The sequence below is a fragment of the Condylura cristata genome, unplaced genomic scaffold, assembly GCF_000260355.1.
Source record: "Condylura cristata isolate star-nosed mole 26May11 unplaced genomic scaffold, ConCri1.0 scaffold00028, whole genome shotgun sequence".
Lineage (NCBI taxonomy): Eukaryota > Metazoa > Chordata > Mammalia > Eulipotyphla > Talpidae > Condylura > Condylura cristata.
The window spans coordinates 27,616,125-27,630,618 of NW_004567129.1; the positions used below are offsets into that span (position 1 = coordinate 27,616,125).

Sequence of the window (14,494 nt, forward strand, 5' to 3'; positions counted from 1 at the left end):
TGTGTGTGTGTGTGTGTGTGTGTGTGTGTGTGTGTGTGTGTGTGTGTGTGTGTCATACCTGCGCACATGCAGGCCTCTGCTGGCCCCTCCGCACCTGCCCGCCTGAGCCGAGCAGCGTGTGGATGGGAGAGGCTGGGTGTCAGTGCCTGTAACTAGCCGAGTCTGGAACCATCCCCAAGCTTCTGTTTTCCTTCCCCACCACTCTGTAGACCCTCCTCACTATTTCTGTTCCTGTTCTGTTGCCGTTTCAACTCCTCTTGGACCCTTTTTGTGCTTCCTGAAAGGTATCTGGTCTCTTCTCCCCGTGTGGCATCCCACCCTCTGCCTCTGCTCCACGCCTCTCCCCTGACAGGACAAGGCAGGACACTGGGAGTCTGCGGCAGGCTAGTCACTGTCCCCACCGCTCCCGACTCTCAGAAACTTTGGCTCCTTTTTGCTCCACAGACCCCAGTTTCTCCCCAGTAAGCTGCTAGCCTCTACCTCTGCGGGGAGGACCGAGAGGGGTCAGGCCTGCCTGCCTATACAGACCACCAGGCCATTCTGGGGGCCCATCACCCCTACCTTGCCTGCACCCACAGCTCTTGGCCTCCCGCCCAAGGGAGCTTTCCTCCAAGGAGTCCCCCCCAGCCCCTCCTCCTCTTTGTGGGCCACTGGAGAACCTGTTAGCCCACTTCCCCCCCATGGGAGGGCTCCCTGACACCCAGCGGTCAGACCAGCAGAGTTTCCAGGGGTGGTGGGGAGGCCGCCAGGCCTGTCAGGGCCCAGCCACTCGGGGCGCCATCTTGCTGCAGCTGCACTTCCTCTGCTTTCCTCCTCCTGGAGTTCGTGTGGGCCTTGGATGAGCCAGCTTTCAAGGGATAGGCCTGTCTCAGGCAGGAGGGTCACCAGCCCCCAGGCGGCCCTGACCCATGTGCTTCCCTGACCCAGGCGGAGACTGCGGCCAACCGGATCTGCAAGGTGCTGGCTGTCAATCAGGAGAACGAGCACCTGATGGAAGATTACGAGAAGCTGGCCAGTGATGTGAGTGTGCTGCCGCCCGGCCCCACGGCCACCAGAGCTGGGTCTGGTCGCCTCGTTACCTTGGTCAGGGTTTGCACTTGCAAAAGGGGAGCAGGTGCGGCAGTCAGCCTTTCTCGAGACGGGTACTGCAGACTGGATTTGACAGCCAGTTCGACCTTTTGGGTTGGTCGAGAACCTTCAAAGAGGGGACAGGACGCAGCTTGTCACGCCAGGCCCTGGGCAGCTCTTCAGGGAGCCAGCTCTGCTGTCCCCACAGCAGCCCGGTGAGGAGGGCTCACTGCCCTCTTTTCCAAGCAAGGAAACAGACCTGGAGCAGCTCTGCTATCTGGGCAGGGACAGACAGACCCTGATCCAGAGCCTGAACCCCAAGGCTAGTTGGGAATGTGGGTGTTCATGCTTCTCTTCTGGAGTCTCTTCTTTAAAAAAAAATGAAAGCATTGGCGCTCCCAAGAGCAGTAGTTGGACTGTTACCCCACACCACTGCCCCCCGGTCTTTGAGATACCAAGAGCAGGAAAACGTGCAAGAGTATACGACAGCCAGCCTGTGGTGCCAGCTTTACACTTTCCCAACTGAAGGATATTTTTAAAAAGAAGCTACTCTGCCTCTTGTCACCATCATTTCTGACACCAGGAAAAAGTTAGAACAGTCTAAGAATTGCTGCCTCCCCCACACCAAAAGGGCGGCGGGCGCTGTGCTGCAAGAGGAGCACACTCGTGCCGGGCTGCTCGCTTTGCCCGAGGTCGGCCCTCGCCGGCCCCGGCTGCGAGCTCATCCGTGCCGGACGCTCGCCGAGGCTGCGCTCAGGGCGCTGCGCTCGGCCGCGGGCTGCCCCGCGAGCGTGCTTACGCCCCGCCCTTGCGCCCCAGAGCCGGCGCAGCTCGCGAAACCTTGCCGTGCTGTCACTTGGACTTTTGGGTCACTTATGTCCTGGGCCCTAGCCACCGCCCGCCCCAGAGTGCGCCGGGCTGGTGGTGGACCCTGCCCGGGGCTCTCCCAGGCAGCAAGCAGGGAGTCAGTGCTGGCCTCGGTGAGGACGACAGCGGGGCCCGGGGTGGAGTGTGATGGGGGCCTCCCGGAGGAGAGAGCTGACCGTAAGGCAGGCAGGACACAGCCAGAGGGCAGCGCTGTGTTCATGGGGCGCGGGCTCCCCTTGGGCCTCTCACCCGGCTTCTTGTGGGCTCATAGCTCCTGGAGTGGATCCGGCGCACCATCCCCTGGCTGGAGGACCGCGTCCCCCAGAAGACCATCCAGGAGATGCAGCAGAAGCTGGAGGACTTCCGGGACTACCGGCGCGTGCACAAGCCGCCCAAGGTGCAGGAGAAGTGCCAGCTGGAGATCAACTTCAACACGCTGCAGACCAAGCTGCGCCTCAGCAACCGGCCGGCCTTCATGCCCTCCGAGGGCAGGATGGTCTCGGTGAGTGACCGGCTCCCCGCCGCCCTCCTGGGCCCCAGTTGGCCCTGAGAGCAGAGGACGCTCCTGCTCCCAGGGCTCACTGCTGGCCAGTGTGGTGCTTCCTAAGTGCACAGCCAGGGCGGGAGGGGCTGAGGTGGGAATATGCTGCCCACAGGCCCCACCACCCACAGGGCTCCTACACTCATCCCCAAACCAAACCACCGTTTATGTGGATCTGCTTGAATTTGAGCTCCCGTCACCCTGGCTCCAGGACCATTAAATGCTTTGAGGTTCTCAGGGCGGAACGATGTGCCCGGGACAGCCCCTTTCTGGCTCCTGGGGCCCCATCACGGCCTCCATGCGCCCGCTCCTGAGGAGCTGGCGGCCCTGGCCGCTGCCGGCCTTGTCTGCACTCGAGGCGGCAGTCGGGAGTCACACGGCCCCGGCCACTGCCGCGGCCTTCCCATCGGCACCCCGTGACCCCCTCTGCCGCAGGACATCAACAACTGCTGGCAGCACCTGGAGCAGGCCGAGAAGGGCTACGAGGAGTGGCTGCTGAACGAGATCCGCAGGCTGGAGCGGCTCGACCACCTGGCGGAGAAGTTCCGGCAGAAGGCCTCCATCCACGAGGCCTGGACGGACGGTACGGCTCCGGTGCCTGCTCCCCCGTTTGGTCCAGGTCCCCCTCACACACGCACACGTACGCACACGCACAGCACACACAGTCCCTCCTGCCTTGCTTGTCATTCCTCTCCCGCTGCTTGCAGTCATGTGAGTCAGAGCCTGGGGTTCGCTGGGTTCCAGGCTGCAAAGAACAGTTGTGGTGGGGTGGGTCCTTCTGATTGTCCAAGCTGCTCTGACCTCAGAATTACTTGTGGGTGGGCCTCCTCCCGATCGTCAGAGGCCAGTCGTGGGATACGCTGAGCCCTCTCCCAGCTCCTTGGGAGTGACCCTGTCCTGCCCCGGCCCGGGCTGACGGGGGGCACGTTCTCCCTGCCCTGGCAGCCTGTGCTCAGCCTGTCTGCGTCCCTCCCACCCCCGCAGTGACTCCCACGCCCGCAGTGAGCACATGTGCCCACAGGCCAGACCCGGGAGCCACCTCCTGGCCCCGCCGCCTGACCGCCAGCTGGCGCCCTTCAGTGTGGCCACCCTGGGAACTCTCCCACCTTCCAGCCCAGCGCCTCCTTCCAAGAGGCCTGGCCCCCCGCAGGACGGCCTGACCCAGCAGGCAGTGGTGCCCCTGTTTCTGGGCAGCTCTGCAGCTGCCCGTTCCCTTGGCCCAGGATGTGGGATTCCATCACGTTCCTGGCCCACGGTCGGGATCCTTACCATGGTTGAGATTCCACATCTCGGAGGCCTGAAAGCTTTCCAGAAACTGCCAGTGCCTGGGAAAACCAAGAGCCATCCATGGCACCCCCGCCCCCCCACTTCTGCTACCTCCACTGCTGCCTGCCCAACTGACTTCACACGTCCCTGTGTGGCTCTTTGTCCCCCACCCCCATGCACCCCGTGGGATGCTCGCGACGCCTCTAGGGGGCCCTCCAGGTCCCGCCTGCCCGGCTGGGCAGCAGCCCCAGGCGGTCTGGATGCCGAGACCACCCAGAGGTCGCCATCCCTCCCCTGCCAGCATTTGAACACGGAGCTCCGCGTATCCGCCAACCCGGGCCCACGTCACTCGTGTCCCTGGCTGCGGCCCCGCGGATGCTGTCCTCACGTTAGCTCCGGCCAGCTGCTCTCCAGCAACAGCTGCCAGGCCCCGAGCGGTGCCCGGCCCCGGCCCCTTCTCTGCCAAGGAAAGAATGCGGCAGGGGAGGGGCGTGAGGCCAGGGCTGCGGGGCCCCTTCTTGAGGCTCGCGCAAATGGCGCCTGTGGGGGCTCTACCTCCTAACCCTGGGGGAGAGGCTGCTGCCTGGGGTGCCATCTTGGCAGTGGGGTACAGGAGAGGAGTAGGCGCTCAGTGTTCGTCCCCTCGTTCTACAGACACCTCCCGGCCTCGTCCCGTGCACAGTGTTTCCCAGGCGGGTGGGGCCTGCTGGACGCAGCCCAGCAGTTTCTGGCACTTCCTTGCCAGAGGCCCCTGGCATGTACATGGACCTACTCACCCACGTGGCCCACACAGGCCCGAGCTGTCTCACATGCCCTCGTTCACGGGCTGTCTCTGCTGTCCTTCACAGGTTCTGCATCACCCCTGCCGCGCTGCCCTCTGGGGCCTCTCCCCCATGTTACCGGCCCCTGGGATCTCACCAGGGTGCTAGAAGGCCTGGGAAGATGGTTTGAGGTCAAAGTGGGTGTGAGGGCCCCTGGGGCCCCTCCCCTGAGAACCACTCCAAGCCAACCTTCTCCTTGGTGGTGAGGGGGAGTTGGCCCCCAGCCCCTGGCCAGGGCCTGCCTGGTTCAGCAGTGTCCACATGGCCCCACCCAACTTCCTTCAGGTACTTTGGCACCTGGTCTTGCCCCTCCCTTCAGCCCAGAGGCCCAGGCAGCCTGCCCATTCCTTCCCAGACCTGTAGCCCCTCTCTGTGCCATCTAGCTACACAGACGTGGAGGCTGGACCACCCCGCGGCCGCGAGCCGGCCAGGCAGCTCCTCACGGGGCGTGGGGCAGAGCGCGGTGGGGCGCCACCACTCCTCCCACCACCTCAGGGGTGAGGGTCCACGTGGAGGTTGTGGATTGTCCGAGGAGGAATCAAAGCAGGTCTCGTGGGCCTGAGTCCAGGGCCACCAGAGCCAGGGCCTCCTCCCTGCCAGCTTCCTTGCTGAAACTCTGCTGAGGCAGAGAAGTGGTAACCTACTATTTCTGGTTCCCACCCTTGGGAGAAAGCAATTTGGAGGAGGAAATTGCAAGCTAGCCTTTGTGGTTAAGCCTCCTGCCCCAGGGTTGGGGTGCAGGGCCGAGGAGTCAGTCTTCCAGGCCGCCGCCACCTGCCTGCCAATGCCTGTCCTGGGGGTGCGGCCGAGGTGAGGGTGGCAATGGCCCTGCGCCCACCCTCCTCCAGCAGCCCCTCCCTGAGACCTTCAGGTGAGGGAGCAGCAAGGAGCGACGCGTGTGGTCCCACATCCCGCCGCTCCAAGTCACTGCACTGGGGGGCAGATCCCCAGCGCCCAGCAGAGGCGTGGAGGGATGGTTTCTGAGCTGCCGCTCAAGGGGCCGACTGTGTGGAGCACGGCTTTCCTAAGCGGGCAAATCCACCGTCAGGACGCAGGGGTCCCCACCACCCGCCGGGCTGGCGTTTGCCTTCTGCCCTCTGCAGCACCGTAGCCTGCTTGCAGGCCTGGCGGAGCTTCTGCCCTGGAGTGTGTAATTAGCCGGGCTCAGGACTAATAACAGTGCTCCTCCCTCCCCTCCTTCAAAGGGCCTGACCGTGGGCCCCACCTCGCTGCGTGTCAGAAGCCCTTAGGATAGCGTGGAGCATGCAGAAGTGCCGTGGGAGCCCACACCCCAAGAGCCTGGCCCCAGAGTGCTGGGGGCAAGTGCAGGCTGTGCTTCCGGAGCCCCCCAACCTGCTGTGGCCTGGCCTGCGGCCGGCGGCCTCTCCGGTCCCCTGCAGATGGGTGTCGGCCTCCCCAACCGGGGCCGCACAGACTGCTTCGTACGGCGTCCTGCTAGTGAAGGGGACACGGGCTCGGTGGGGTATTGCCTCCCAGCGCCATCCCGGACGCAGTGGGGTTTAGAGATCCCTGGAGGACAAGGAGCAAAGTTCTGGAAGTTTCCAGCCTTCACTGCACCCTCCTCACAAGGCAGCATGTGGGGTCTGCACCTCTCCCCCTGCCTGGGCTCCCACTGTGCTGCTGTCTAAGCGCCTCCCGGCACCCCTGCCCCCAGGGAAGGAAGCCATGCTGAAGCAGCGGGATTACGAGACGGCCACCCTGTCGGACATCAAGGCCCTGATCCGCAAGCACGAGGCCTTCGAGAGCGACCTGGCAGCGCACCAGGACCGTGTGGAGCAGATCGCCGCCATTGCCCAGGAGCTCAAGTATGTGCGGGTCACCGGGCGCCAGGGGCCCAGCCCAGAGTCGGGGCAGTGGCGTCCCAAGGAGCCTTAGGGCCCAGAGTGGGGTCTCCCAGCCCTTCCATGCTCTCCTGTGAGATGCCAGGGCAGAAGGCCATAGAGGGTGGTGCTTTTGGCCTATTTTGTCTTAACACCCTCTTCCCTCCCCCCCACCCCAAAAGAAACAGAAGAGTCTAACGTTTCTGGCAAGAGTGAGGTGTCTGATCCCTTGCCCTGATTACTCAAGCTTTAAGGGGGTCTCTGGGACCCCACCTGCTACATCAAGAGGCTCCTGGCCTGATGGAGCGGGCGGCCTGCCTCCACCTTCCAGTCGGGCTGCACAGTGAACCCCTTGTTCCGCCCAGCCCCTTCCCTGTGCTGCTCAGAATACGCCTATTGTAAGAGCGGGTTCTTTGCCCGCCCTTCCCCGCCCCAGTCAGATAAACTCGCGCACACAATTAGTGCACTCAGCTTCCAGCGCCAGTGAATGGCTCCTTATTCCATCTGCACAGCAGCCCGCGACCAGGCGGCCGGGGTGGGAGGCCCAGGCGATTACTTCATGGAAAACCCTCAGGGCCCGGAGGGGCAAGGGCCGCCCAAAATAGCCGTCCTCCAGAAGGGAGCCCTGCTGCAGCGGCCTCCAGTCACTCCGCCCCACGGCAGCCCTCCCGACTTCTGCCTGTTCCCTTGTGCCTGGGCCCAGCTCGGATGCGGTGCAGCCCCGTGCTGGGCAGCGCCAGCTCCCCCCGCCCCCATGCCCCTGGCTCCCTCCCTCCACGTCGTCCGCTGGCTCTGGGCTTCCCCGTTTGCTTAGCCGGCGGCAGAAGTTCTACTTCCCAGTGCCGGAACCAGTGTCCTATTGGGTCCTCTCCTGGGCTCGAGCCCCCACACCTGGCACATCCAGGTCGCGGCGACCTGATGCAGATGCCTAAAGGGGTGGTTGGGGGGCTGGGACATGAGCGGGTGCCCCAGTTGGCAAGGGAGCCCCGCGGAAGCTGGTGGGAAGCAGACTTGGAATAAGTCCTAGTCCAGCCTGTTTCTCAGGCCCCAGGGAATAGCCATGTGAAACCCATTACCCTGACCAGAGAACAGGACTCTCAAGTAGCTTTCTGGACAGTGGCCCCGGAGGGGAGAAAGAGGGACTGTTTGGGTGCTGTCCATTCCCGAGTGTCCGTTAATGGTGGCCGGGAAATCCACCTGGCTCTTTCAGCGCCCAGCAATTCACCTTCCCCGGGAGGAACTGAGGCCAGAGGCCAGGAGGCCTCCCGAGTGCCCACGGCGCGGGAAGGGAGGCGGCGTGCAGCCCAGCGGCCCTTTGCAGAGCGCAGCCTTGCTTCCTCGCCAGTCCCCGCCTCCCCGAAGCTGTTCCCTTCTCTCCTCTTACCCACCCCGGACTTCTGCCTATTTACTGCCACCCGAGTGGCCAAACCCCGGGCTGGGGATCCTGGGGCTGATGAGGTTGCGGGGCTGGCAGAATGGAGTGTGCGGGCGGCCCGGTGGCGTAAACCCGCGTCATCTGAATAATGTCTGTGTCCTGGTCCGTGCACTGTTGCAAGCAAAAACACCTACGTGCATTATGGATATACTTGTTTGGAGTGAGATGTGAGTTGATGAGGTGAGGTAGCAAGTAAATCTGCAGCTTTTCATAAACACCTGTTGCCATATTACTTACTGGGTGCCGGGTTGGATTCTCAGTGTTTCATGGGCATTAAGTGATTGATCTTCACAGTGACCCACCCCATGCTCAGACAGGGAAACTGAGGTGTCCAGCGCAGAATTCGCTCAGTCAGAGTCACACAGGTACAGAATCACGGAGCAGGAGTCCATTCGTGGGAAACGGGGCTCCAGAGCCCAATCTTTTACCCAGTGCCCTCTGCCACGCTGTCTTGGCATGGGGCAAGCCGGTCACAGGCACGCTTGAAGGCTGCACTCTGGGCCCCAGAGTCACAGAAGCAGAGCAGGTTATAAGGTGAATGAGCAGGAGGACACCGTGCCCTCAGTTAGCCCTCCCCGGATCCTTCTGCCCTGGGGTGCCCCGGCCCCAGGGAAGGTTTGCATACCAGTGTCCATAAATGTTGGTTCTCCTGACATCGGGCCTGGGCTTGGGGGTGATGGCCGCCTGGGTCTCATGGCCTGTTTTGCCCACAGCGAGCTGGATTACTACGACTCCCACAGCGTCAACACGCGGTGCCAGAAGATCTGCGACCAGTGGGACGCCCTGGGCTCCCTGACCCACAGTCGCAGGGAAGCCCTGGAGGTGAGGGCGATGCCACCCTCAGGACTGAGCCCTGGGCCCAGACTCCCCCTCCTGCTCTCCGGCTGACCTCCCGCCTTTGTCCCTGTGCCTCCCACACCCCAGAAAACGGAGAAGCAGCTGGAGACCATCGACCAGCTGCATCTGGAATATGCCAAGCGAGCAGCCCCCTTCAACAACTGGATGGAGAGTGCCATGGAGGACCTCCAGGACATGTTCATCGTCCACACCATCGAGGAGATCGAGGTCCGCTCCCACCTGCCCTCCTCGCGGCCCCACCGTGCGGCCGGGCTGCCCCTCACTCCTCCTCCTCCCCCAGGGCTTGATCTCAGCTCACGACCAGTTCAAGTCGACACTGCCGGACGCTGACAGGGAGCGGGAGGCGATCCTGGCCATCCACAAGGAGGCCCAGAGGATCGCCGAGAGCAACCACATCAAATTGCTGGGCAGCAACCCCTACACTACTGTCACCCCCCAGATCATCAACTCCAAGTGGGAGAAGGTGGGCTGGGCCGTCGGCAGGGCTGGGGCGGGGCGGGCTGGCCAGCCGGGGCCCCTCCCTGACCGCCGCTGGACCCTCGCCCCAGGTGCAGCAGCTGGTGCCAAAGCGGGACCACGCCCTCCTGGAGGAGCAGAGCAAGCAGCAGTCCAACGAGCACCTCCGCCGCCAGTTCGCCAGCCAGGCCAACATCGTGGGGCCCTGGATCCAGACGAAGATGGAGGTGAGGCGGCCGGCACGCCCTCTCGGGGGACAGTGTGAAAGAGCCCTGGCGCTCCCCCGCTGGGAGCCCCCAGGCCTGCAGGGGTGCAGAGTGCCAACAAGGTGCTGGAGGCGGGGGTGGCAGAGCTGAGGCGAGCGCTTGTCGGGGGGTGTGGCTTCCAGCCCCGGCTGAGGGTGGGCTTGGCTCACCTCACCTCACCTCTGCTCCTGCGCCTGCGTGCCTTGAGGTGAGAGCCCTCAGCAGGTGCTTTTACGGGCGACGACTGGCGCGAGGGGAGCACCCACCGGCCATGGCTGTGGCGTAGGTGGCCCGGGCTCTGACCAGGGCGCCCAGCCCCAGGGCGGCCTGTCATGGTGCCCACCGCAGCTCTGGCCCTCACTACGCGAGCAGAAGGCAGCCTTCTTAAACTCCCGTCAAGCCTGGCATGCGTGGGCTTCCAGCCTCCACACCTCAGCACCATCTGTGCAGAGTGGGAGCCAGAGCGGGGTGCTGATGCTCAGGAACCCCAATTCTGAAATTAGCCAGGCCTGGGCCCAGAGCTCTTCCAGTGGTGGGGTGCCCTCTTAGGGTCCTGTCTGCTGACAGCTCTCCAGCCCCGGCCCCAGGAGCCCCACATGGGCAGGGGTAGGCGTGTCAGGCGTTTGCGGGGCGCTCCATGGGGCCGCCTGTACACTCCTGGGCAAGACCAGAGGGCACGGTTGGCCTCGGCAGCCTCCGGGGGGGACCCTGGCTAAAGGCCCAGGATGGGGGGCCCCGGCACTGGGGTGGCAGGTCGCCACGGTGAGCCGCCAGCCCCCAGCAGCCCCTCTGTGCAGGAGATTGGGCGCATCTCCATCGAGATGAACGGGACCCTGGAGGACCAGCTGAGCCACCTGAAGCAGTACGAGCTGAGCATCGTGGACTACAAGCCAAACCTGGACCTGCTGGAGCAGCAGCACCAGCTCATCCAGGAAGCCCTCATCTTCGACAACAAGCACACCAACTACACCATGGAGGTGCGGCCCGTGCCTGGGCGGTGCCTGCTGCGCGCTGTCTCCCCCCCGGGGCCAGAGACCACGCCGGATGTTGACGTTTGTGAAAATCGGTTTCCTACCTCTGCTGTCCCGTCACCATGGTGATGCCCACCGCCCACTGGGGCCGAGGCAGTGTAAGGCCAGGGGCCGGCAACTGATGGCCTGGCGTTGTGTGTGGTGACAGTGTTAGCAGCATGCTCGTCCACGGATCGCTCACACACTCCCCAGCCCCCCAGAAAGTCAGTGGTTAAACACACCCAGCAAAAGTTGCCAGCTGTTGGCACAGGCCTCAGGGCCTGGCCTGTCCAGGCCTTCGGGGGGGACACAGCCTGACGGCATGGGCCCTGCCGGGGGGTGGGGGCAGCAGAGAGCATGGGAACGCTGGGGTGCCTGACGAGGTCCCCTGGCCCCCTCTGCATTTTTGTGAGAAGCCAGCTGCACACCCCCACAGTGGGCGCAGGGCCTCATACCCGCTACCCGCCCTCCCCCAGCACATCCGCGTGGGCTGGGAGCAGCTGCTCACCACCATCGCCCGCACCATCAACGAGGTGGAGAACCAGATCCTCACCCGCGATGCCAAAGGAATCAGCCAGGAGCAGATGCAGGAGTTCCGGGCCTCCTTCAACCACTTCGACAAGGTGAGCGCTCCTGGCCGCCGCCAGGGCCCCCGCCCGTGTCGTCCCTCCCTGCCCTCCTGTCCTGCCCTCCGTCTCCACGTCTGTGGTGTGTTCACAACGCAGTTGCTGAACGTCTGCCACCAGCAGGGACTCAGTTACCGAAGGGGGTACAGAGGTGCAGCACCTTGACCACAGCTCCCCGCAGGAGAAAGGGCTCCCGGGCCCTACCTCGAGGGCCGACAGCCTGCCAGTGAGGCCTGGGTCGGGCTCGGTCCTGCTGGCTGAGATCGGGGACCTGGCTGGTGACGCTGGCACACCCTCCCCCCCACGCATGGCCTTAGCTCAGGCTTGCAGCGGCAGCCCCTAGTTCGCCCACCCTCTGGGCCTGGCGTGTCTGCTGCCTGGCTGCTGTGAGTTGAACCGGCAGCCTCAGCGCCGCGCTTACGCAGGGACCGTGACATCCCAGGAAGCCCGCAAGATGGGGTGTGTTCTCCACCTACCCCGAATCCTGGAGGGGAGACCTCCTCCATCCCCACGTCCAGCCCTGGGACTCAGTCCTTAGCGTGACGTCGCTGAGCTCCAGCCCCGCTCCGTCCCAGAGGAGGCAGTGGGGGCCTCTGCCCGCCCTGCAGGCCTCTCGGAGGCCGCAGCCTGACCGTCCCCTCCCCTGCCCCCGGCCCCTGCCTGTCCTCTCGTCGCCTCTAACGCTGTGTTTCCCTCCCCCGTGTGTCCCGCTGCCCCCGCCCTCTGCATGTGACCTGGGCCCCTCTCCCAACCTGCACCCACCGGGTTTCCACACCGTCCCTCCCACACACCTGCCTCCGGACGGCCTGGCAGGACCACGGCGGGGCGCTTGGGCCAGAAGAGTTCAAGGCCTGCCTCATCAGCCTGGGCTACGACGTGGAGAATGACCGGCAGGTACGCGCCCTGGGCCCCAGTGAACTGTGGCATTAACTGCTCTTCTCTCTCCTTCTCTCTTTCTGTCCCTCCCGCTCGCCATTCCACCCCTCGCCATCGTGTGTGCCATTTCCCGGCGCTCTTGCCTCCTGCCCTGTCTCTCGGACACTTCCCTTACCTGGTCTCTCGGCCGCTCCCACCACTGTCCTGTCTCCCCGCTGTGCACATGGGGCGGCCCCTCTTGCCTACTCTGGGCCTGGCCTCCTGCTGTCCCTGCGTCCTCGAGCAGAAGCAGACAGGCAGCATGGACTCCGATGACTTCAGGGCTCTGCTTATCTCCACAGGATACAGCCTGGTATGCGGCCGCACCTCCTCCCCCGCTGCGCTCTGCCCCTCCCCGCGCCACCTCCCCGCCCCCCCCTCCAGCCTCCAGTCCTGTCCTCGGAGGACTCCCCCGCCGCCCGCCCGCCGGAGCAGCCGCACCCCCCCTCTGCTGCGCTGCTGGCCCGGGGTCCCTCCGATGACTCCCTGAGCCTCCCGCTTTTCCTGGAAGCCTCCAGAGAGAGGGGGTCAGCCCTCTGGCTCCCCCCGCTTTTCTCTCTTTCTTTCTCTCTTTCTTAGCCATCCTCCAGGGCTAGCTTGTGAGCCTTGGGCTGAGGAGCAGTAGACCTGGTGGACACATACCCCAATTCCCCACTTCCCGAAAACGTGGGGGGAGCATGTGGGGCGGCTGGCCAGGGAGCGGAGACCCGAGGGCAGGCCTGCTCTCCCGGCTCGGTCCTCCCAGAGAGCAGGCCCGGCTGCCCTGGCCCCGCTCCAACGCACTCCCCGCCCCGCTCCTGCCTCGCAGGGAGAAGCCGAGTTCAGCCGCATCATGAGCGTGGTTGACCCCAACCACAGCGGGCTGGTGACCTTCCAAGCCTTCATTGACTTCATGTCCAGGGAGACCACCGACACAGACACGGCCGACCAGGTCATCGCCTCCTTCAAGGTCCTGGCAGGGGACAAGGTGAGCCAGGCGCCACGGGGGTGCTGGGGCTGGGCCGGGGCGCGCCCTGGGGGGCGGGCGCGTGGGGCCGTGGCCAGAGTCCTGCCCTGCCGCCCCCAGAACTTCATCACAGCCGAGGAGCTGCGGAGGGAGCTGCCGCCCGACCAGGCCGAGTACTGCATCGCCCGCATGGCGCCCTACCAGGGCCCCGACGCCATGCCCGGCGCCCTCGACTACAAGTCCTTCTCCACGGCCCTGTACGGCGAGAGTGACCTGTGAGGCCCCGCCGGAAGCACCTGAGCGACGCCCTTCCTCAGCCTCCTGGTGGGGCTAGGAAGCCCTCGGCCCCTCCCCTCTGGGGACCTCCCCGGTCCGACCGACTCTGTATCTATGCAAAGTCCTTGTGGGGTGGGGGGTGGGCAGGGAGGGGCTGGGGCAGGCTCTCCTCTCCTCGGTGGCTGGCTAGGAGCTTCTGGACGCCCCAGAGTGGGGCGAGGGTCTCCGCCTGGTCAGCACTCTGGTCTGCTAAACATGTATGATGTGTTGTTTCTGTCAGCTGTGTGGAAAGGGCAGTAGTGCCCACCCAACAGGACAGGTCCTCCCGCCCCTCCTTCCCTTCCTCTGCCCCTGAGGGCCTACGCGGCCTCCCATATCCAGGCCAAGCCCTACGTGCCTTGTCCAGGAAGGGGGTTCCCAGCAGAGGGCGCCACGCCACCCGCCAGGACAGAGGACCCGGCCTGCCCTGGCCCCGCCCTCGGCAGGAGGCGCGGCTCTGCCCCCTTCTGCAGCACAGCCCCCACCACCCGCCCACGCCAGCCCCCCTTTGCTTCATCTGGACTTGCATATCTCCTATTTTCTAGGGACCAGAAAAAAAAAAAAGCAAAAATAAAAAAAACCTCCAAAAAAAAAATTAAAAACTTTCAGAGAATTACTATTTACTTTATTAACTTACGGATTTATTATATAAATATATATTCACCTAGCAACATATCTTCGCTGCCTCTTGCTCTCGTAATGAAGACATAGCTGATTGCCCCGCCCCCGTGTTGCGCTGTCGTCTGTTGTAGGGTGTGGGTCTGCGGGGCCCTCTGAGGTGTGGGGGGTGGGCTGCTGGCCTGGCTGCCTAATGTTAGTTGATGGTTTTCCTCCCCTCCCCCCACTACCCCCTTTTTGAGTTTATTCTGATTGATTTTTTTCTTGGTTTCTGGATAAACCGCCCTTCTGGCGAAGGATAATAAAACATGTCATATTTTTAAGGATTCCGTAAGCGTCCGCTCTTTTTCTCTGTCCTGTCTGATCTCTGCTGCCTAGCAGAGCGATGATAGAACACCTGTTCCCAGGCAGGGCCGGGCACGGCGCTCCCGTAAGCGTGCAGAAATGAAAGTGTGTTCGTGGGCACCCTCTGGGCCAGGCCTGGAGCTGGGCGCCGGACGTGGACTGTCTCTAGCCTGTGCAACAAGGCGCTGTGACCTTCCCCCTTTACAGGTGAGGAGAGCAAAGCAGGTGCGGTGAATTGCCCAGTGTCGCCCAGCTGGTGAGTGGGGGGGCCAGAGGCCGCTCGAGGCAGGTGGGCTCCGGACCCCGCGCCGAGGCGTGGCC

General features: G+C 64.1%; 1 protein-coding gene across 6 annotated transcripts in view; it reads left to right on the top strand.

Annotated features, from left to right (window-relative positions):
• Positions 1-14,157, top strand: part of ACTN4 (actinin, alpha 4) — a 61,559-nt gene extending 47,402 nt beyond the window's left edge. For 2 of the 6 annotated variants that reach the window (XM_012730628.1, XM_004690595.2), the window contains exons 9-21: positions 928-1,020; positions 2,207-2,437; positions 2,912-3,059; positions 6,239-6,389; positions 8,553-8,661; positions 8,764-8,904; positions 8,978-9,160; positions 9,246-9,380; positions 10,196-10,375; positions 10,885-11,031; positions 11,848-11,928; positions 12,758-12,916; positions 13,016-13,180. In XM_012730628.1, the coding sequence (XP_012586082.1) occupies positions 928-1,020; positions 2,207-2,437; positions 2,912-3,059; positions 6,239-6,389; positions 8,553-8,661; positions 8,764-8,904; positions 8,978-9,160; positions 9,246-9,380; positions 10,196-10,375; positions 10,885-11,031; positions 11,848-11,928; positions 12,758-12,916; positions 13,016-13,174 (1,917 nt within the window). In that variant the 3' untranslated portion in view covers positions 13,175-13,180. Of the gene's footprint in view, positions 1-927; positions 1,021-2,206; positions 2,438-2,911; positions 3,060-6,238; positions 6,390-8,552; positions 8,662-8,763; positions 8,905-8,977; positions 9,161-9,245; positions 9,381-10,195; positions 10,376-10,884; positions 11,032-11,847; positions 11,929-12,196; positions 12,263-12,757 lie in introns of all 6 variants that reach the window. The other 4 variants (XM_004690596.2, XM_004690597.2, XM_004690594.2 and 1 more) reach the window with 3 other exon arrangements.
• The last annotated feature ends 337 nt before the right edge of the window (positions 14,158-14,494 follow it).